Source organism: Odontesthes bonariensis, chromosome 4, assembly GCF_027942865.1.
Source record: "Odontesthes bonariensis isolate fOdoBon6 chromosome 4, fOdoBon6.hap1, whole genome shotgun sequence".
Classification (NCBI taxonomy): Eukaryota; Metazoa; Chordata; class Actinopteri; order Atheriniformes; family Atherinopsidae; genus Odontesthes; species Odontesthes bonariensis.
In genome coordinates this window covers 12926866-12949950 of record NC_134509.1, presented here as the reverse complement: position 1 = coordinate 12949950, position 23085 = coordinate 12926866, and the positions used below count along the sequence as shown (strand labels likewise).

The following is a 23085-nucleotide window of genomic DNA, read 5'->3' as shown; positions in this document are numbered from 1 at the left end:
GGAAAGAAAAAAAATAGATGGATGCTAAATGAGAGTGGCAGATCCAGGGAAAATGTTTTCCTGCTGCCTGGCAAGGAGGAAGGCAGTCAGTCAAACACAGTGAGGGGAGAAAAAGAAACAATTAGAGAAAAAAAAATAAGGAAGAAAAGGAAAAATGAAATATTATGAAAATTAAGTGAGAAGAAAGAGGAAAAGAAAGGAGGAGAAAAGGATTAACCTGGACGAGATCCAAGTTGCAATTGCATCTGCCCCCAACATATACAAAGACACACAGAGACATGAGAACATGTTGTCCCTCCATACTGTGTACTTGTTTTCAAAAACAAACCATGAACGTTTTTGACTGTGGCAAAATCTTCCTCCTTTGGAGGGTGCTGGCACACTGCTGAGGTATTTGGATGTGGGGAAAAGAAGCTGATTTCAACCTGTTGTTTTGAAAAGCTCTCATTTATATATTCATATGGCAAGCTAGGATATCAAGTGAGAAGAGTTTATGACACTTGGATGCACCCGTTCCTCTATAACCTACTTATCTCATATTTTCTTGCAGATTACGAAGTAATTATCTCATCTAATGACTCCCAATAGAAAACTTTACATGCCGCTGCAGAGACGCCATCACCAGAAACTGTTCATTTTGATTTCTGCCATTGCTCTAACTCTAAAATCCCATAGGACGGCTGTAGCTCAGGAGTCAAACCGAAAGGTTGGTGGATAGATTTCTGACTTCCCTGGACCATAGGCCGAATTGTCCTCGGGCAAGACACTGAACCCCACATTGTTTTTGATGCATTAATTGGTGTGCGATACAAAGAAAAAGGCACAGAGTGGCCTGTAAAACTTTTTAGACAAAGACATTACGTGTGCATGGAGGAATGTGGCTTGTAGTATAAAAGTTCTTTGAGTAGTCAGCTAGACTAGAAATGTGTTATATAAGTACAATACATTTACCTTTTTTACCAAATAGCTGCATAGCTACCGGACAGTTTTAACTGGTGTTTAAAAAAAAAAAGTCCAATAAAGCAATTAGCTGAAGATATCGTTTTGTGCCCTTCAAAATTACAAACTAATTTCATTAGAATTTCTTTTACTACAAAAATTATTATGACCTTAAGACCAGACTGATCGCGAGTGAAAACAACCACTAGCCTCAGAGTTATTCATTTGCATATCGAGGTCCAAAGGAGATAGCTATTAATGAAATGTGAAAATGATAAAACAAAAGTGATAAAAACAATTAAGTTGAACTAAAGAAGGTGGGTGTCATGAAATGCAACAGGTCCTAGATTATTAAATCAAACATTTCCCGCTAATGCTTTCTCCAACACACTATGTAATTAAACATAAAGATGGAATCATATTTAATTTTGTTCATCAGCCTAAGGCAGAGCTACACTTCAACACAGTGTGAACTTTAAACTCACAAGTTTAATATAGCTCACCAGCTTACTGTTTCACTACACCAACCCTTCAAGAATACTCAATGTGCATTTTGCAGAACATTTATGAGATGAAAATTAGGACTAATCACAATCAACAATGGGGACTGTGTTGGCACAGAACAACAAAGAAGACCGGCTTGCCTTCAGTGATATTGCACTGAATGAAGAGCAAGCATATCAAATGGATTTGAGCATAATACCTGTATTTATTACCCTGAATAATACTAAATTGCAAAAAAAGCCTTGAGAGAACTCAAGCAGATAATTATTACCCTTCATGCATGCTGTGTGACACCTCTTCTCAAGTGCAGACTAAAAGACAATGTTCATCCATAAGAGGCTGAGAGGGTGATATCCACAACGTAGATTCCATCATCCTTCCATTTTGTCACTAATGGCTTCATAACTGGCTAATCTCTCTTCTCTGACAGTGAAGAGTTGTCAGTCCATCGCTCTCACAGAGGAGAGTACAGATTACAGAAACCATGAAGGTATATGGTCTGCATTCAGTCACGAAAATTTAATCAATCACCTATGCATGACCCGTACTGAAACAGAGAGAACAGCTGAATGTACGTTCCTCATGCACACCCACAGACGTTGCATTTGTAGCAACTTGGTGAGAGACTTGCTCAAACCTGCCGAGCTCAGCTGAAGACTTGCAGGGTCGTAATGTGTCGTGCCGTTTTAATTAACCGCCTCAGCTGCATGCACTGCCAGATCCGCGCGCAGAATGCCAAAACCATTACATTAACACAAAGCACCATGTGGCCGTACTGACAAATATGGGGCAAAGATTTATATTGAGGTGATTTTGGAAGTGATTTTCAATGCAGATCGGAAAGTATTTGCTGAGTAAACACCTTCATAGTGTAGCATAAATCATTAAATGTTTTGTTGTTAGTTCTGAGGAAGAAATTGTTCTGTTCCTACTTTCAGGATACATACTAAAATAGTGGTATTTTCCAAAGTGACCTCCAATAAGTGCTGTAGTCCACACCGGAATAAGACCAAATGTTGCCAACTACTGTAAAAGCTTCCCTACTTGACAAGTAGTTGAAGAATTTTTTGTTAATTCTTAAAGAATATTTTTCCCTATAACAACTATAAATTTAATTGATAAGTCAAATCATGAGAAAATTTCTTTAAGTATTTAGTAAATGCACAGTAAGTGTTTATCTCAGGAATGTCAATGTGTACGTACTAAGTACAAATGTCTTGTTACCCTATTCTGAAGAAAGTCATCGACCCTCGCATCAACCACTTAACACATCATTCAACTCTATTTTCCCCCCATTTTGTTCTATTTTTGTCTCATAAACACAATACCATGTGGTCATTCTGTCACTGGTAGAAGGTTACAAAACAGAAAAATGACAAAGAAATGGCACACAAACATGGAAGGCCGCATGGCACCCAAGTGTCACTGAAGGCAGCAGGGCACCCAAGTGTCACTGAAGGCAGCAGGGCACCCAAGTGTCACTGAAGGCAGCAGGGCACCCAAGTGTCATGGAAGGCAGCAGGGCACCCAAGTGTCACTGAAGGCAGCAGGGCACCCAAGTGTCACTGAAGGCAGCAGGGCACCCAAGTGTCATGGAAGGCAGCAGGGCACCCAAGTGTCATGGTAGGCAGCAAGGCACCCAAGTGTCATGGAAGGCAGCAAGGCAGCAGGGCACCCAAGTGTCATGGAAGGCAGCAAGGCATCAGGGCACCCAAGTGTCATGGAAGGCAGCAAGGCAGCAGGGCACCCAAGTGTCATGGAAGGCAGCAGGGCACCCAAGTGTCAAGGAAGGCAGCAGGGCACCCAAGTGTCAAGGAAGGCAGCAGGGCACCCAAGTGTCAAGGAAGGCAGCAAGGCAGCAGGGGAACCAAGTGTCACGGAAGGCAGCAGGGCACCCAAGTGTCACGGAAGGCAGCAAGGCAGCAGGGCACCCAAGTGTCACGGAAGGCAGCAGGGCACCCAAGTGCCATGGAAGGCAGCAAGGCAGCAAGGCAGCAGGGCACCAAATTTACAATCGATGACGTAGCGGAGTAAAAAGAGAGGACTGGAGTATTGCTTGATGATTTTTTTTTCCATATCTAGCCACTCTTCCAACCCTTACAGCACCTCGCAAACATCCCCTGCCCTGCAAGAGCAAGGTCTCTCCTTCACTGCAGGAACACCTTTGTCTGCCTCTTTTCTGCCGCTTCATAATATGCACTAGTATTACTATTAACCACCTGGACTTGTAAAGCAGAGCAACAGTCTGGAAATGCTTTGACAGTGAGTGCTGGCTCAAATGTAGTCTTAATGGGTTGCTTTTCAGTTACAATTTCAGACCTGTCTGACGAAAGGAACAAAAAATATGTTAATGGCAGAAGCTTTGTTGGGAATTTGGCTGTATCATTGTACAAAATGTGTGAAGCACAGGGAGTAAGGGAAAAGTAAACAGATGCGAAGGGCCTCCACAGAGCCCAAAACAAATGAATAGTAAAGGCTAATTTATTTTTCAAAAATACCAGAACATTTCAGTCTGAGTTAGTCTTATATTGATGACTATGTCCTCACAGATTTGAGCTAGTTGTGCAGCTAATGTGACTAATACTGGTATAAGCTTTGACATGTCAAATTCCCTGCTAGGGGAAATTGATTTTATGTAGCATTTTTCAACTTTACTGGTATATAAAGGCCTTTCCAACCTTTTTCATACACCTATTCACATAGAAATACACTAACACACCCTTGGTGGGAGAGCGGCCACGCAAAGGCACCTGCAGTCTGTACTCAGCTAGGGGCTTTTGTTAGTATTCCCTGACAGCACACATTTGTAATTTCGGATCTGGTAACACCACTGGAGCTCCTTTATTGCTCCTGTGTTTCTGTTACCAGCAATATGTGCTCACAGAACAGAGGTATCGTCCATGTACTACTTCTTCTGCCTCATTTTTTATTATATCCACGGCATCAGCACTGCTTGAGAAAGGAGCCGGCAGCAGCTTATTTGCATTTAGAGCTCCAGACTGTAACAGTCCGTTTTGCAACATGGGTTAAGCCCTCTTGTTCCAAAATGCCACTTCTGCAGCCAAACCCAGGCTCACAGAGTCAACCTGAAGGTGAGTGAATCCATCATCATAGTCGAGGTATTCCATGTCCTCAAGGCAAGAAATGTAGGGATCCAACACTTTGACAAGAATGTGTCAACATCTGTAAAACAAGCCTTAATTTCCTCCAAAGGCATGCTCATATTTTGGTTAAATCAGTGTGTAAAGAGGCACGTGCAGTATCACCAGACTCTTTCATCTGCAGTTGAAATCGTTGTCTCTGTTTGACTTGTGTCCAACTCGGTACACTAGCTTGTGCCTTAAGAGCATCTTTGTGCTGGATGATGTTTGATTCATGACTCTGCATCTACTTGTTGTTCTCATCGCAGAGAGTGACTGTAACTGCTAGATATCAGTCAGCCGTTTCTACAGAGCTGCAGATGTGCTCTTTCAAGAATTATTTTGCCTTTTTACAAATCCAACGAACACAAAAACACTCATCTATACGGTAACCGCCATACTTCTGTGTGCTACAGCAATATTTGATGTGCTTCATCCTCACATTTTTATAATCCAGTAAATGTGTTACAATTTTGTACATGAGCAAATGTTATTTTGACCACCTCTGAGCAGAGAGGTTATCTTTGGCGCTACCCTTGGGGCGTCGCAGACCCCAGAGTTGTCTAGCCCAGTGGTCCACAACACTGAACTATCTGTGAGTAAACTCATTCACACAGCAAACAACAAAATATCAGCCTCTTAATTAAACGCAGTACATATGTTGAAACTCATACATCATCACATACATCAGTTACTGGGAAGGTGGAACAAATTCTAAGTTATTGCTCAGTCAATACTGGCTTTTGGGCTTTGTGTACGTGATGAACTTGTTTTCACTCTTATTCTCACGCCTTGAAATCCTAAATGTGGGTCTGATTTTACAATCCCAACATAACCTGGCACCATTCCACAAGCTTTGGTTTTCAACTGAGGAAGTATGTGCTGCTTGTCTGTTTGACTTAACAATTTAATGACATCACTGGGGAAGAATATCCTCTACTGTATGTGCTGCCTTTTACTTTCAAGGCTTTTCTGAATCATGGCATGGAACTGGCCTGAATACAAAGTGGCAATAACAACAGCACAATGTTAGAGGCACCTTTGCAGCATAGTTTGTGCCGCTATGGAAGAACAAAATTATCTCGACATCTATGGCCGTAAAGGGCCCTTCAGGTCCAGATAGTAGAAGCCTGTTAGGAATGCTCTCTAAAAGGCAATAAGTGAGCAGGACGAGGCGATAAATGTTTTTTTGCTTGTGCTCAGTCTCAAGGGATATTTTCTCAATGAATTAATATTGAAGTAGACTCAAGCCTGAGCAACTTTATACCCATAGATATTGGCAAATTATGGGCATAATGACAGGCCACTCCATCAGCAGGATTGTTAATAATGTTCAATATGCTGCTGCTACAGTATAGGTTCAAATAAATGATTATTACACAAAGGTAATGTGTGAAATAAAGTCAGAGGCATAGATTCCTCATCAGTCCAACCGGTCACACAGACAATAGCTATGATGATTAGGAAAAATATATATCCTAAGAAGATAATGATATGCATGTATTCAGTGGAAAGTACATTTCTTTTTTTCTGCATAATTTTTTGTTCTCTTCTTCATTCTCTCTTGCACAATGGCACACCCTTTCCTCCTGACTGAAACCTTTGATCTCCAAATTGCCTCTTCTGGAATATGTTTGATCACAACACGAACTGAGCTAAAAAGCTTTAAAAAAAAAAAAGGAGGGAGAAAGGCTCCATACCACCTCACATCAAAAACTATAAACAGGTGGAATGGCACAATGCCTCTCATGGCTTTATGTAATGCATGCACGCTTTTTCAATTCAATATGAATTACCTCCAATAATCTTCAAAGTGTTTGATTCATTTGAAAAACGTGGAACATTCTGCATTTGAACTCAGTCTGCCTAACAGAGATTCGTGAGAAGAAAGAAAAAAAAAAGGAAGGTTGACTACTTGGCAGTATTTTCTGTGGGAGATGTAGGAAATCTGGCATGAGTTTGTTTGTGTAACTTTTTCCTTTTTCACAATTTGGATGGACTTCAGTCCAGTTCTTTTTCTAAGCTTAATGTGTCATCCCAATATGACATAAATGGAACAAAGATGGAATGCAGTTTTGATTCCAGTTTATCCTAATGTAGTCCTTAAGTCAGGAAACAAATTATCCTTATGTCAAACAAAATAACTGACTAACAATTGCAGCTACGCTTTTTATCAGTTCCTTTTTAACAAATGGAGCTGCAAGAACATACTTGGTTCTAATAAGGATTGTTATCAAGATAAAAAAAAATAATTTAAAAACACGAGCAGCACCTTTCCTTCATGCTCGACTCAGATGCACCTATTGGCAGATTGAAATCTCGGAGACGTGCATTCTTTGGGGTCTGGCACGTCTCCGCACACTTCACGGGATTCGTGTTTGAACACGAAGCACCGGGCTATGTGCTGTCACATCACTTTAAAATCCGCCTTACATCTGCACAAGACAAGAACCTCTTGGCGAGATTTTTTGCAAATGTAAACACTGCATCTAGGCTACTACAATGACATGCCTCCTCTCAAGGGCGCAAAAACAACTCGCCTGGATGTACTTGGGCTGATGTTGTCATGAAAATACAGACAAATAAGCCCATATCCCGAATCAGTAGTTGCAGCACACTTAATTTTCACACTACTATTATTCAAGTTTGGAGTAAAATCGTGCACAAGAACAGCTGACAAAGTGATCGAACTGTGATATTACAAATAATAATTGTATTTCATAAAAAAAAAAAAAAAACACCCGCTGTGATAGAAAGCGTGCACCCACCTGCCATCGAAGTCTGCACTGGCTCCCCAACTGCAGCTGTATAACAACATCAACTTAATCCATAATTCCATGATTTCCACAGTTCCGCGCCCTGGCTGCTTGCTGTTCCCCGTATTCCAAAACCACCAGGTAGGTAACTGTGGAGAAAACAAGCAAAGAGAGAAAGCAGGGTTTCTTTGACGCACGCTGAAGGTGCTCGCGCAGGAAGGGTCTGCCTGCGACCATCAAACTGTTCATCTGCGATATCCAGGGGTTGCGGGAGACAAACCTGCCCGATCCCAGCCAGCAGAGTGACCCCGGTGAGTGTGCGCGGTGCCGCGTGTGGAGCGGGACTCACTCTGCCGGGAAGAGGGCGCACAGCTTCCTCCCTCACTCTCTCTCTTCTCCTCAGAAGTTCAGGCAGCGGGTTGTCCAACCAAACAGCACCCACTGCAGTCTGACCCTAATTCGCTTTTTTTTTTCTCCCATCCACCATAAATAGCAGCGCAAAAAAAGACCAAATGTAGCCGGCAACTAAGACTTTTTACGCTGCGTGTACAGCTACGAGGAGCAGGCTCCACTCGCCGTTCAGTGCGTGCTTTGGAGCTGCCTCAATTAATTACACAGCCTGCAGGGGCACGCAGGTGTATTGGCCACCCAGGTTGATGTTGCTCAGACAGGAAAGTCAACGCAGTGGAAATCACAGTGACTGAGGTGCAGGGCACAAACACAAACACACGCGGAACGAAATACAAAATTGAGCAGTCTAACAAAGTGTGAGAAGTAATTCAGTGAAAAGATCTTTTTTAATTATTAGGCTTTAAATAAAGCTTGAACTATTTTCAAGCAGCAGTCTGATTTGAGTGGTCTTGACTCAGAAATGTCTTTCAGCGCACAGGTACTTGCAAGCTTTGCTCACATCACACTCGTTGGTGTGGTAACCTCCTGTTTGCCAGACCTGTTTTTGTTTACATCTCCAGTAAAAATAAAAATAAAAAATCCATTTGCATAATGCTGACTGTGGTTGTTTCCCAGCGTCTGGTAGTGTTCCACCACGCAAATGCAAGATAATCAAAGTGCGTAAAGCGTGCACGTGAATTTAATAAGTTTCTTCTGCACAGGAAGCCTTCTTCAAAGCAAAACAGATAAGTTGTGCGAGGCAGAAGGAGAAATCTGTGTTTTGCCCATTTTCTACATTAATATGTTCTTTTGACTAATGCGTTTGAACTGTTTGGTGTTTGAGCAAAGGCTGGAAAATGGATCTGTGACAACCCCAAATAACAACCCCATATCCAAAATAGTTGGAATGTTGTATAAAATGTAAATTCAGATGGACTGAGGTGACTACTCTTTTCTCCACAACAAAGTGAGACATTTAACTATCTCCTTAAAAATATTGGCTCATACAGACTTTTATTGGCAACAACATTTCTCAAAAAAGTTGGGACAGGGCCCACTGTGTGGCATCCCTTCTTTTTCAACAACAGTCTGCAAAAGTCTGAGAACTGAGGATACTAGTTGTTGGATCTGTGGGAGAGGAATGTTGTCCCACTCTTCTCTGATTTTCTAGCAGCTCCACAGTCCTGGATCTCCTTTGTCATATTTTCTATTTCCTCATGCTCCAAATGTTTTCAGTTGGGCAAAAGTCTGGGCAGCAGGCAGGCCAGTCCACCACCCAGACTCTTCTGCTATGAAGCCATGCTGTTGTAGTAGATGAAGTATGTGGTTTAACATTGTCTTACTGAAATATTCAAAGTCTTCCTGCCAGTTCCTTAGGCACTATTGCACGGCCATACCATCAAAGAGGGAAGCTTTTGAACTGAGCGCTCGTGATAAGCTGGATGGTCACTCTCCTCTTTAGTGGAGAACGCGGCGTCTTTTTTTAAAAAACTATTTAAAATTTCAATGTGTTTGACCACAGAACAGATTCTCACTTTGCTTCAGTCCATTTAAATGACCTTCAGCCCAGAGAAGACAGCAGTGTTTCTGGATTATATTCACGTATGGCTTCTTCTTTGCATGATTGAGCTTCAACCTGCATTCGTGGATGGCACGGTGAACTGTTTTCACTGACAATGATTTCTGAAAGTGTTCCTGAGCGCATGCAGTGATTCCCATGACAAACTCATGAGTGTTTTCAATACAGTGCTGTCTGAGGGCCTTGATGTCTCTTGCACACAGATATGTTTCCAGATTTTCTGAATATTTTGATGAGGTTATGCATTTTACATGATGGAATATTCAAAATCTGCCGATCTTTACCCCGAGAGACTCTTTCACAAGCTAATATTTCTCATGAAATTGTAAAATTTGTCTCCTCCAACATTTTATATGTTTTCTATGCTCTGTTGTGAATGAAATATTGGATCTTGAGATTTCCAAGTCATCACATTCTGTTTTCATCCAGTTTTCACGCAACATCCTGACTTTTTGGAATTGGGGTTGTAACCACAGTCCCAATCTTATCCATCTCAACATGGCTCACACTTAAGTACTTCTGTGTCTTTTCTTGCAGTTAGGAAACCTTCCCATGAAAAAAAGAATGACTCAGAACAAAATCCCAGTGGAGACATGCAGAAAGCCACAGTTGTCGACACAGTAAATAAAGGATTTGCCACTGATTGACAAAAAAGGTATGAACAATCTTGGGCATGTTCGATGAAAATTTGTAGGACAGCAGAAATTTTTAATTTACAACTAAAATTATTATTAAACCATGGGCAATAAACAAATTACATTTCCATTTCAGTTAAATACTACTTCGTAGACAATACACTTAGATGAAAAAGGTATAATAAAAGTATCAGCTTGCATGTAGCAGAAACTGCAGCTGTGGAACAGCAACCCTGCTGATGAACAGTTCATCAAAGCTTCGACTCGAAGCACATAGGACGGACAGACTGCCTCTCTACACAAAGGAAGTAATGATTAAAGAGGCTGATTCAAAGTGCATGAAGCGACAGGAGCAGACTAAAAAGGTTCCAGCAGCAGTGCTACACTGCATAAGCAAACCTTTAGGAGCAGGACGCAGAACACAAAGTTGAGCCACGCCGCTGAGAAACTCTTGAGCATGAAGCCAGACAATCTCTTGCCCTGTGCAAAAGATTTACTTCAACCTGAGCTTAAGGCCTTGAACTTGGAGGGAGAGCTTCAGACATAGAAGAATCCTTTCACCTTTCTTGCACTCATTGAGCCTCAACTTCGAAATCAATGCATCCCCACTGCTTTCTGAAAAACTTTAACCAATCAACCAATTTCTAATCAGGAAAAATTGGACATTTTTACAGCCCAATTTTATCAAGTTAGAAACAACGTAAATTTAGTTTGAAAGAAATTCAAAAAGTTGACACGAGGAACGGTATTTACCTGATGTGATTACCAAGTTTATGCTGCTCACTGACCACACTAAATGATGCTGGCAACTATGAAATTGGATCACAATCAATTATCTACAATATGAATCTTACACTCAAGCAGTAAATTAAATGCTTAAAAAAAAGGCCAAATGTAACACTTTTCAGAGGGCATAAGCAGCACTTCATGTTCCAAAGTCTGGAGAATGCATCTCCTGTCTGAAGGCAGATAACAGCCGTCTCATTTTCCGATGTGAGAGCTTGGCAGTAACCATCTGGAAAGTCTTTTTGGAGTCGGAGATGAATGACAGGAAGGTTTGATATGATTACTGTTGGTTGTTTACAGTCATTTCCATCTTTTGATTCATGGCACTGTTCGCCTTGTTACGCCCTGTCACTGATTTGGTAATAAATCTGTGTGGTGGCATAGAGGTTTGACATCAAGTGATCGGAGAAATGTTGCTTGTGTATAATTACTCGATCAATCATGTTGTGCAAGAATGTCATTCCATGATTTATTACACTTAAAATCGAGGAATGGGTAATGCAGATCACAAAAATCATGCCTCATTACCAACAACAGTTGAAAAAACCTGAGGGAGTGAATTCTAAATGGTCAGTTCACTCAAAACACAAAAACAGCCTCAACAGTTAAGCTGAATTTAGAAGTTCTGACTCTTGGTCTGTATTGATCTGATGCTAAAGCAAATATTGCCTGTTTACACTAGACCAATGTGACCGTGATATCAATTAAGCTTGGAATATAGTATTCATACTAAGTACTGAACTTAATTGCACTTTTTGGCAAGATTTAAGGGAATTTAAGGCCTTTGATATAGCAGGTCAATTTATTTTTGAGGGTGGCTGTACATATCTGTGATTTAGGGGTTCTTACCGTTTAATGAGATCCTTGAGTGAAGGGAGTCAATATTTTGCATTCTGAAAAGACTTGAATTTTTATTTGATTCATTTATTATTTTTCTTATCTGAAATGAAAAGGCAAACGGTTGACCGAGAATCAGTTTGGGGGTGCCCTATTGAAAAATCAGAAATAGATACAGCTCAGAAATTTGGCTTGGAAAAGACTGGGCATGATTTTTAGGTTTTTGTGCAGAGTTCTATACCCTGCTGTGGGCCATGTGAAGTGAAGAGTCGCACCGCACAAGAGCATTAAAATGGAGACACGCTCCTGGTAGAGCAGATTAACATTAAAATGAGTGTTTGAAATACAGTACATGTGACAATTTGATGTGTAGGATGAAGAGCATTAGGAAGAAGATTAGAACATTATCAGAATGTGCAGATGGGACCTGCAATACTGCATGCAACCAAAAAGAAAATGTATGCACAGTCGCTGTTAATATTCCAGCCGTTTTGGTCAAAGTTGTTTATTAGAAAAATCACACGAGTAAAACTAAACACATTCTGTGATTGGGGCAGGACGTTGAATACAAAAAGAGCAGACGTGATAAAAAGATAATGAAGGGCAGCCCAAGAGCTCCATGTACCCATTTCACATGGAGGTGTATTTTGTCTGTGATTACTGCAGTAACCACGGCAACATAAAGAAGGCCAGTGTTTGTCAAATTGGACAGTTAATTCCAACAGGGAGGGGCCCCTAAATATGGAGCAATGACACAGAAACAAACACAGAAAAGCAACATAACTAAATTGTCAAACTGTGTCAAACACAGGGACGAGCTGAGCTCCGACTGAAGACCAGAAGAGAAATTCTGACGATACTGATCAGTATGATCTAGAAAATCTTTGTTTGGTCATAGTTTGCTTTTCCTCCAAGACACCTCAAACTATAAAATAATTTATTTTAGGTTTAAGCTTATCAGTTTCTTTTGAGGTCTATCAACCAAATGCATGTCTATAAAATGGATTTGGCTCATTGTATCCCTCACAATGACGACCCTGTGTAAAAAGCTTCATGGAGTGAGTCGTTATTAATGAAAAGTGATGAAAAAAAACTGGCATACCTCCCTTATTTTACCTAAATGAAGAATCCTCTGTAGTCACCCTCCAGCCCAGTGTGTTCTGGTCCAATCAACACATTTTACACTTAAGCTTTCACCTTAATATTCTCCTCTTTCTCATTTGAGCTTTAAGTAGGGCCACCTGCTCCCTCTCCTTCTTTCCACTCATCCTCACGTCAGTAATGTGCACTCATGCAGAGTCACAAGCTTGAACAGGGAGTCGGACGTCTCCTTTTGAAATAATTTTAGACCCAGGAAGGAGGTGGCCATCCACCACAGAATAGAATGACTCTGCTGACTGAATTCAGATGAGCGGCTGCTGGAAAAGCTTGCGTCTGCCTCGTCTATTCCCTCTGTGCGAGCAGTCAAACTGGCTCTCTGCCTACCTCGCCTGATTTTTCTAGCAGACGCCGTGCAATCATTGGTGACAAGAAAAGGATTTTCTTAAGAGAAACTAACTTCAACCGCGAGAACAACATCCTTGGGTGCAACAGTTTGTCTGCATTGTACAGGACTGGAAAAAAATGATGAGTATACCTATGAGGCTCTGAACACCACACACCTAATCAAGCCTACTGACCTTTTTGCTAGAATCATAAAATATTCATTGCTGCTGATGCACACCCTTTTCACACGGGTTCTTTATGAGAAATAATCTGCACCTCTCTCTCTCGGTCTCTCATTAAAACACTCAGAAGGGAGGGAGGTGGAGGTGAAACGGAGATCATATAAGTTTTAAACTCCTCATTTCGTCTTCTTCTGCTCATTAATCAGAGCGGACTGGGGAGGGCTTTCAGAGGGACATAGGAAGACTTTCTGCAAATGTGTTCTTATGGTGTGTTGAATTAACAATGTGGGTGTGTAATTCCTGCGGCTTCTGTGTACACTGACAGCTTGATCACAAAGTGTAAGCAAAGACGCGAGCATAACATCGCAGTTGCTGAGAGCCTTAAGCTCTTGTACTTCAACCAACTGGCAAATATTGGAGCTCTCACAGCTTACACTTTCACTTCCTTATCATGAAAATTTGAAACTGCTTTTAAGTTCAGCCAGACATATTTATTTATTTTTTTTTGGGGGGGGGGGGGATTAATGTTGCTTTTACAGATGAAGTGAACATTTCTGTCAAGTTCTGAAACAATTTCGAATAAAACCAATTCTGTTAAAAAATAAAATCCACAGGGCGGATAAAAGATTCATGATTCAACCAGGAGCCCCAGACCCTGGATACTTCAGCTAACTCTGATCATTCTGCAGATGCTCTGTTATGCAGAAGTGCTCGCAGTCCGTGCTTCCAGTTGGCCTGCAGTGACAACCCATCCACTCATCTGCGGCGGTCTTCCCACCAGCATGTTGTTCTTAGGTGAACAGCTTTCAGGCTCCATAGTCATGACCTGCACCGAGTACCCATGAGTCCCTGCTGCCCACGACCGATCCAAGTCTACCAAGCCCATGCACTGTTTCCCTGCAGTGGCAACAAAACAAAAGAATCACATTCACATAACTCTTCATCATAAAGCATCTACTGTTTCTGAAGTGTAGAGATAAGACAACACATTTTTTATCTTATCTGACATGTGTAATGCTTGTAAAAATAAAATGGCACTAGATAGACACTAGATACTGGTGGCAGTAGCTCTGTTTATATTCTGTCATTCTTTATAGCTTTTTGAGATTCATTAATCAGATTTTTTTTAAACTTCTTTTTTTAAAAATCTTTACACTGGTTTGGATGCTGTGTTGGTTTAGGGATATATGGTGGAAACTCTTTTTAACATCTGTTTTGATGAGTAATGCCAAAGAAAGAGTTGATTACGTAATTGGGTAGCTGACTAAAACTTGAAAAAATGAACGAGGCTTCAAACTTAGAGGAGTAGAGATGGAGACGTCTAGGATGTGAGGCAGGAGCAAAAGAGAGAGAAAGGAGGAGGAAGTTCAAACCAGTCGTAGGAAATTATATATCTAGCAAATAAAATGGAGCACTGACCATGAGTAGAAAAATTGTAAATGCAATATTATGTGTTTTACAGAAACATGGACGCATATACTGGGCTGATGTTTGCTTTATATCTTATCCAATCCTTTCCCCATCAATTACTTGATGGGGATAATATTGCAACAATATATTTTGGATATTATTAAAGTATTGCTGAATTCAAAAGACAATTAACATCATATATCATGATCTATTGCTGCTATGGTTACAGCTCAACTCGGCCATTTAACTGGACCACTTTCTGTGTCTCAGCATGGGAACAGTATCAAATCAATGACTCAGGCATGTCTGACACCACAATGCTGTGTGGATTGTGTGAGGAAATGGTGAAGACATTCTGCCACTTCCAGCTTTCTCTGGGGAACATCATTGTACGTGTTTTTAGGTCACTTGAAAGGTGATTTTGTCAGATGATGCTGTGGTTAAAAAAAACAAAAAAACCTGAATTTTATTAGAGCAGAGTGGCAGTCTGGGAATGCTTTACGTGACTTTGATTCGACACGAAGTTAACTGACAACAGTGCGATTTGGTTTTATGTGTTATTCGAGCGTGCTGCTTCTTCTGATGTAAATCAATATGAGCAGATTGACACAGACAGGCTTAGCAGGATCTATTATAACGCCATTGTTCTGTTTTGCACACTGGTAATGTTGCCTGCTCTCTGTTTATTCTTAGCTTTAATTTGTATCAGAATTCTACGAGAGCCATTTCTATATCAACAGCTCCACATGAATTGTCACACTTCTCCCTAGAGATTTCCTTTGAACACAGACTTCATTCATAGAATGCAGTTTCACAGTTTGGTAGCAGGTGGCAAAACATACTAAATATAAGCTTTGGTCTGCTATGCTGCCTTGACGATCATCGTCTGACCAGCAGGCTCAGGGGAGATGAGATCAAACATGGTTGGAAAATGTTAGCGGGAGAGGCTGAGGTCTCTTAACCAACAGAGAGGAGTGTGACAGGTGGTGTCAGGTAAACATGAAAAGGCTCAGACTGACGAGGCATTAGGGAGCCTTCACAGATTCAGAGGAAGGCTTTGATAAACTGGAGAGCAATCAGGGCGAAGAGAGCATTGTGAAACGCTGTACAGGGAAGCTTAGAACAGGACAGGAGGTTTCACTTTTCCCCTCACAACCCAACGCTGATCTGGCAGCTGTTCACTGCAGCTGTTTTGTCACTCTAGAAATCCCCACGTTAAGATTTTTCACACATCTCAACAGTCAAGATACTTTTGACAAAGTACAGCAGCAGGGTTAGATCGCTGTGTGAAACAAGGATTTTGACAATTTCAAGCATCTGCTGACTATTTAGTATAATAAATTATACAATAAAAAGTGTCAAGTCAATATGAGATGCTGGTATTCTTCATGCTGCACAACAAGATAAAAAAAAATCAAATTGGAACTGTGACTCTTATCAGGCAAGGTTGAGAATTCTGATTGGACAGAAAAATTTATATTTAAGGCCTTATACCAGCACAATGATCAGGGGGAGTTAACCTTAAACAGTGGCCTTCAGTGGTATTATACTGCAAGAAATTTCAGCATTGGCTTCACTTTTGACAGCCAGTATATGGGCTGATATTAAATTAACTGCTAAATAGTTTATAAGTTCCCAAAGACAAATGATGCAGCAGCAAAAAAAATTATTGATGACAAATAAATGAACAAACAGTTTAAAGGGAAAAAAAAAAAAAAAAAAAAAAAAAAAAAAAAAAAAATCAGTAGATCGATTCATAAATCAATCAATTAGTCGATCAATCTGTGGCCAAACTGACGCTGAAAGGGGAAAATAAATAGTTTTGAACCCTCTTTCTCTCAATTTAGCTTATGCCCTCCTTTAGTTGCTCCTCTTCCACTCGTATGGATTTGAAGTCTTATTTTGGGTGTTACTTAGGCTTTTGAAGCCCCAATCAGCTGCTTCCACGTGCAAACAACTTTCCTGTAGGCAGATTTACTATTCATAACAGATGTTCGAAAAAAATACCAGAATTAGCAGTAAACATACTTGCAGCAGGATCAGTTTTAAAAAAAGTTGGTCTTCATTTAAAAAAAAGGAATCTCGAAAAGATCAAAAGAAAGACACAATAAGGACTGTAAGATACTTTTTCTCGTTACTGTAACATGCTGTCATTATGCGGCGTCATTCTAGCACTCCATCCATTTCTTACATCCTGTCTTCGCATTGAGGCAAAAAACACAGCCTGAGTGATGAAAAATGATCTTTTTCAACAACAACTGTCTTCACTATACTTTCAGTGTCTAAACTGCTTGCTCGGTGCAGTAAGTGCAGCACTGGTAGAAGATGTCTGCAAAGAGAAGATTTTAAACAATACCGGTGAGGCGCCTCTCAGGTGTGAGCTGGACAGCAGTTTGGTCTGCGAAGCGGCAGAGGATCATGTGCTCCTGAAGCAAACGACAGAAGAAGAGTATAGGGACTTTTTTTTATTGCATATGACAACAAACTTATGAACGTCATCAGTCAAAAAACAAAAACTCTTCGAGCCCCACATAGCACACAAAAATACCTCTACAGCTTTTGTGTGGATTCACATAATACTTTCAATCTTGATTATTATCATGAGAAAAAAAAAAATTGGCTTAATCCTCATCTGTACAATTATCTTAATAAACAGAATGACCAAAAGACACCAGATAACAATGGCTGGGTGTGTAAAGTGGATGAGATTTGTAAATCTGGATAAACAGCAAAAAAAAGATTACATTACAGTCCCTCCGATGTGCTTAGTTTTAATGGATTAAACTTGAAAATGAGATGGTTTATCTTGTGACATCATAAATACGGTGGCTCATAAAAGTTTAACATCCTGTGACACGGATATTTTTATCCAGAATGTCAAGCTTCTGACACCAGCAGTGGCAGCCCGACTCTCTAACAAGCCTCCAGTAGTAGTTCTGTTTAATTCAAATCCCAGCAGCAGTCGCTCTGTCTGCGTCATTAGAGTCTGTGACAGGAATCCTACCTGTAGCTGTTGAATTATTTTCAAGCGTTTTTTAATTTTTTTTTAATATTAGGTCGCACATAGTAGCACAGTAAATACAGCAGGTGTTCCCAGGGTGAAATATGTACATGCCAAGCATCCAAACACACTCAGATAATTCACTCCCAAGCAAAGAACAAGCTTTCCTGTTCTGGTTTTCCCTTGTTATGGAGACTCAGGAGAGCGGTAAGTCATCTCTAACCTGCCTTGGCTTTAATTGATCCCATTCTTCACTTTGCAGGGTCAACACTGAATGCGAGGCCACTGAGCAGGCCCTTAAAGTTAGCGCTGAGCACCAATACCTCACACCATTAGCCCCTTATTCCAGCACCATTTGTCAGTGTGCTGTCATTCGGTTTAACTACTATAGCTCCAGAAGGACGACTAAGATTCTGCTATAAAACAGCGTAGCGCCTGGGAGCAGAAGCAGTGGTCTACTCTAAACTGATCCCCTAAAAAAAAAAAAAGTAAATGTCAAAAATTGTGGCTATAGTAAAACCAAAGCGAGTAACAGAGAGAATTAGAGCTCAGATAACGTGTCAGCAGATTGAATATAGATTTCTTACTTAGAGCTTCCTTAATTTTTGAATTTTTTGTTAGTTTGTTTTTCTTCTCTAATAATACTTTTGTCCAAATGGCAGAAAAATTACAACCCATTACTGCAGACCACTTCAATTTTCCAGCATCCTGTAAATAATAAACTGTCTTCTGTGTATCTCAAGCTGTGGAGAAGATTCCTCACAAATGGAAAGAAGTTCGAGGTGGTCTGATGTTGGGACATGTCATCTCAAGGTGGCTACGCGTAGAGCCTGCAGCTACTCCTGCACAGATTTTCCCCAGGGCACTGACAGGTCCCATACATCACCAAGGGATAGGCCCTTCTCGAGTGCTGGGATTTGTCTGTGCTGAGCCATAAGGGATTGCCTGTAGTAAGGACTGGGAAAATATTTGTTCCAAGGACAGTGATTAGTACAGAGATCTCATTAAATGCATTTTTTTGTTCAGATTAAAAAAAAAAAAAATGGCTTTAATATCAATTCTTTAAAGTTTAGATGTTTTTTGAAAAGTCCAATTAGGGAAAAGCGGAGATGGATTTGTCACTGACTTAATAGCCTTTATATGAGCAGCGTAACTATTAAGGAATCGTTCGTTCTCACAAGAACTTGCTACTATAATGTGAACTATTCAGAGGTAATGGTGAAAAAAAAAAAAAAAGATAAAATCTTAAGAATGTATCGTCAGCTTGACCATACCACACTCCACAAAACGGACTGCTGAGCTAAACGTTTCTGCAACACAGCTCTGAAACGATCATCTTCAGACCAGCTAGAAATGACCTTCAGAATGAAGGTTCTTAATAATAATCATAATAATACTGATCTGCAGATAAAGATTGCAGCCCGACCCAGCCATGTCTCTGCTTGTTAATTTGTTGCTCACCTGTTTGAGACTTTACTGCCTTTCAGTGTTGGATAGGTGTTGTCAGCTGTGGTATGAGAATACTTTCACCTTTCAACGGGTCACTGAACAGTGGTCCAGGCATGTGAAGCTGTATGTTTTTAACTAACTACCTACTACTAACTACCCCAGTCTCTGTTATACTTTTGATGGTAGGGGGCCATCCTCACCACCACGGAAGAGAAAAACTATGGGAGACTAATGATGAAAATATTTTGAAATAAGTCATGACACATTGAAGGCCTTTCATTTGCACATATGGTTAAATCAAATACACTGATGCGTGGTGTAATCAAAATGCATCAAATTAATAGAAAAACTTAAAAAGCATACCTTATATGTCAGATTATCCTTGAATCTTTGGCTGGAAATAGAGAAAAAGGAAAAAAAAAAACAAGATATTATTTTACTAAAGAGCTGCAATTCAGAAGAAGGAGCAAAATGTATTTACTGCACATATAACGTACAGTGCCGAAGCATTCAGCCTCTTTGGCATCTATACTATGATGTTTCCCCTAAAAATAGGAGTTCAAATGAAACATGGGATGGGTGTTGAATCACTTGATCAAAACATGATCACCACCATGCTTCACTGTGGGGGTGATGTTCTCTGGATGATGAGAGGTGCTTGGCTTGCACCACAGGTGGCATTAGTCTTGAATTCCACCAAGTTCAATTTGAGTTTCACATCACCAGAGTACTTTCTTCCACATATATGGGGATTTTCCCAGGAGATTTTTGGCTTCCTTTTTCCCTTTAAGCAACTGCGTTGCCCCCGGCTACTCTTCGGTGAAATCCAGCTTTGTGGGGAGTACAGTCAGAGACCCTGGTCCTGTTGGTAGCCACTCCAATCTCTGCTTCAGCTGCTGCAGGTTATCTTTGGCCTTTTTCTCACCTCTTTGATGAATGAACTCCTTCCATGGTCTGTGAGTTTTGGTGGCAAGCCCTTTTTTGGCAGGTTTCTTGTGTTGACATAATTAGTCCCTGAGGGATCAGAGTATTGGATATATTTTCATAAGAACTAATTCAAACTTCTCAAGCACTTTGTCCCTGCACCTGTCTGGAGAGCAGCCTGGGTATCATTGTGCTGCCTGCTAGCTTGCCCCCCTTGCTTAGTGCAGCAGTTGAATATACAGTGATATTATGTGACACTCGTGCTCAGAGGTCGATTTAACCTAACCTATTTAACCTACCGATTTTACCTATTACAAATTTGGACTACTTGATGTAAACCTCTAATATAAAGTCCTGAAACATATCCAATAACAAATTGCAAGTCAACAAAAGAGTGAAATGTCAACGGAGGTTAGTGCTTTGAAGAAATATCCCCATACCACTAACCTCTGTTGATATTTTACTCTTTTATTGACTTGCAATGTGTTATTGGATTTGTTTCAGGACTTTATATTCTACATACATATTATATATGTAGCTCAGGAGAAAGAGCAGTCAATCAACCCACCAATCAGAAGGTCGGTGGTTCAACTCCAGCTTCCCGGGGCCACAAGTCCTCAGTCAAAGAAAAAAGAAAAAAAACTCTTCATACTGTAGATTTGTATATAGCTAATTTTTATTCACTATTTTTATTTAATTTTATATTTATTTAATTTTATTCTATTCTATTTGCTTGTTTTTACTTTAATTGTTTACATATCTTTTACTGTATGCTGCTGCAACAAGAATTTCCCAAATTGGGATGAATAAAGTATTTATCTATCTATCTATCTAAGACACTGAACCCCACGTTGCCGATGCATCTATCGGTGTATGAATGTGTGAATGCGTGAAAGCTTTGAGTGGTCAGCTAGACTAGAAAAGTGCTATGCAAGTACAGTCCATTTACCATTTTATATGTTTACATTCTGGGGGAAAGAAAATCATTTTATCAAGACACACCTCTTTGATAAATCAATTTCTTCATGGGAAATAAAAGACTTTAAGAACTTTTGAGATGACATAGAAACAAAATGAGTTGGTTTGTGATGGCTTAAAGTGGCTTTGTGTGGTTAATGGTTGATGTTAATTAAAGAACAACATAAGCCGGGCTGAAGGTCAGAGACCAGTGAGACCCCACAGAGGAAAGCAGTGCTCTTAAGTAACATTAACGTTTGACGTGTCAATGATACAAGCAGTTGGGTTTCACAGCTCATAAAAACCTGGGAACTGCTTGGAATGTCTGCACCTGCAGAATGTCCACGAGTACCTGGAAAATAACCTTAAGGAAAAACACTAAAAGTGTCTGGATTGACAGAGTCAGGTGCAGAGGTTCACTGCACACACTGCCCTGCAGAAACACAGCTTTTTCTAGTCCATTGCAGCTGCAAAGTCTTTTTTTTTTCTGTCATTCCTTCATTTTTAATGAGTTTACAGAAGGGGCGAAGTGTCAAGTTAGCAAAAGAAAAAGAAAATCTCAGATATTTATACTGTGGACTGATCTGACGGAATCTTACAAAGTTACAGTTTGAGGGTAATTAACATCAAGGATACAGACAATATTCTAATTTAAATTCACTCGCAGAGGCCCCTAATATCACTCATCCAAAAAACTCCAATGTACTCACAGTCGGACGTTTAGCTACAGCTCTCAACCAGTGCAAGTCCAACTCTAGTAGTAACAAAAAAAGCTTCACTTTATACCACATTTGGTAAGTGATTACTGTATCTGTTATAACAAATAATAGTCTGTGCCAAAAACCATGCCATTCACAATCAGTTCAGACAATCAGACAATCACCCATCAGTTTGCAAGACCAGCTTATCCTTTCAGGGTCATCAGGATGAGATCATCCCAGACCACACAGTGCAAATGATGGGGCACATTTCAGACAGTGTCACTCAATCAAGGAATTGAGGCATAGAAGTAGATTTCATTCTTTCATCCAAGCAAGCAAGCAATTCAGATTGTGGACTGGAAGAAGAACCCAGATAACTAGAAAGAGTGCAGGCATGGAGCAAGCAACTGGCAACTGTGTGGATCACTGCACGTATGTAAATCTTCAGACATTTAGAAAAAATACATACCGTGAAATAAAATTTCTTTTCTTTTCTAAAAATAAAGCCCACTGAACACTGAACTGGAAGTCTATGACAAGGGAAACAACCAAAATTCCTGGATGTTTTTGTTCCAAAACAGAGAGCGTTGTAACAAAACCAAGCAAAGAGAAATGCTACATCTTGATGGAAATTCAGATAAAGTGATGAGGACAAGAAAGAATTCACATGAAGAGCTGGAGTTGAACCTTGATAATAGAGATAATAGAATGTGTTGGGGCCTTTGCTGCATGCAGTTTCGTTCACCGAGACTCAAACTTAGAGCTGTGTTTGCATGCTCGACATGAAGTCGGTCTGGATGCTGCAGTTCGTCAAGGCTGACTCTCATCTCTACTTGTGTTTTTGATGGAATGGATTTCAAGGTGTAGTGGGAGTTCACATGTCTGCTTTCTGTAGACGATGCTGTCCTTCTGGCTCCATTGCAGGAGGGCTTCCGGCACACAGTGTGATGTGCTTGGAATGCTGATCAGCACCTTCAAATCTGGGGATATGGTTCTCTCGTGGAAAGAGACTGCATGCTGCCTTCAAGTGATGTGAAATAGCGTCTCCCAGATGCAGTTCAAGCATCTTAGCCAGCGTCAGAGCAACTGCGTGACATGTGTGGAACGTCAGCATTTTCACGTCGCCTCCAATGCTAACAGAGCACGCACATTGGCCCCATTATCTCAGCCACTAGCTTTTCTTTTTTTTTTTTTTTCTTTTTTTTTTTTAAATGATGCCTATAGTCCGATCTGGAAAAGGGTCCTCGGCAAAATACACAGGTTATGCAAATATTGTTGGACATGATGTTGAGCTCATAAAGACAAAAATACACCATTCACCATAGTTTCAGTGTGTAGTCAATATGTCACATCTTATTGTGGTGAAAGTTTCACATTTTCTGCAAATTCAGGACAGGCTCACAGAGTAAG

At 40.4% G+C, this 23085-nt stretch overlaps 2 protein-coding genes across 7 annotated transcripts in view; both read right to left on the bottom strand.

Annotated features, from left to right (window-relative positions):
• npnta (nephronectin a) overlaps positions 1 to 7897 on the bottom strand; it is a 49402-nt gene extending 41505 nt beyond the window's left edge. Inside the window, exons 1-2 of one of the 5 annotated variants that reach the window (XM_075463038.1) lie at positions 7620 to 7897; positions 7352 to 7488 (exon numbers count right to left, since the gene is read on the bottom strand). In XM_075463038.1, the coding sequence (XP_075319153.1) occupies positions 7352 to 7422 (71 nt within the window). In that variant the 5' untranslated portion in view covers positions 7423 to 7488; positions 7620 to 7897. Of the gene's footprint in view, positions 1 to 7351 lie in introns of all 5 variants that reach the window. The other 4 variants (XM_075463037.1, XM_075463039.1, XM_075463040.1 and 1 more) reach the window with 4 other exon arrangements.
• A 4158-nt stretch (positions 7898 to 12055) lies between these two features.
• gstcd (glutathione S-transferase, C-terminal domain containing) overlaps positions 12056 to 23085 on the bottom strand; it is a 52066-nt gene continuing 41036 nt past the window's right edge. For both annotated transcript variants that reach the window (XM_075463035.1, XM_075463036.1), the window contains 3 exons: positions 19457 to 19487; positions 17000 to 17069; positions 12056 to 14130 (listed from right to left, as the gene is read on the bottom strand). In XM_075463035.1, coding sequence (XP_075319150.1) covers positions 13931 to 14130; positions 17000 to 17069; positions 19457 to 19487 — 301 coding nt within the window. In that variant the 3' untranslated portion in view covers positions 12056 to 13930. The remainder of the gene's footprint in view (positions 14131 to 16999; positions 17070 to 19456; positions 19488 to 23085) is intronic.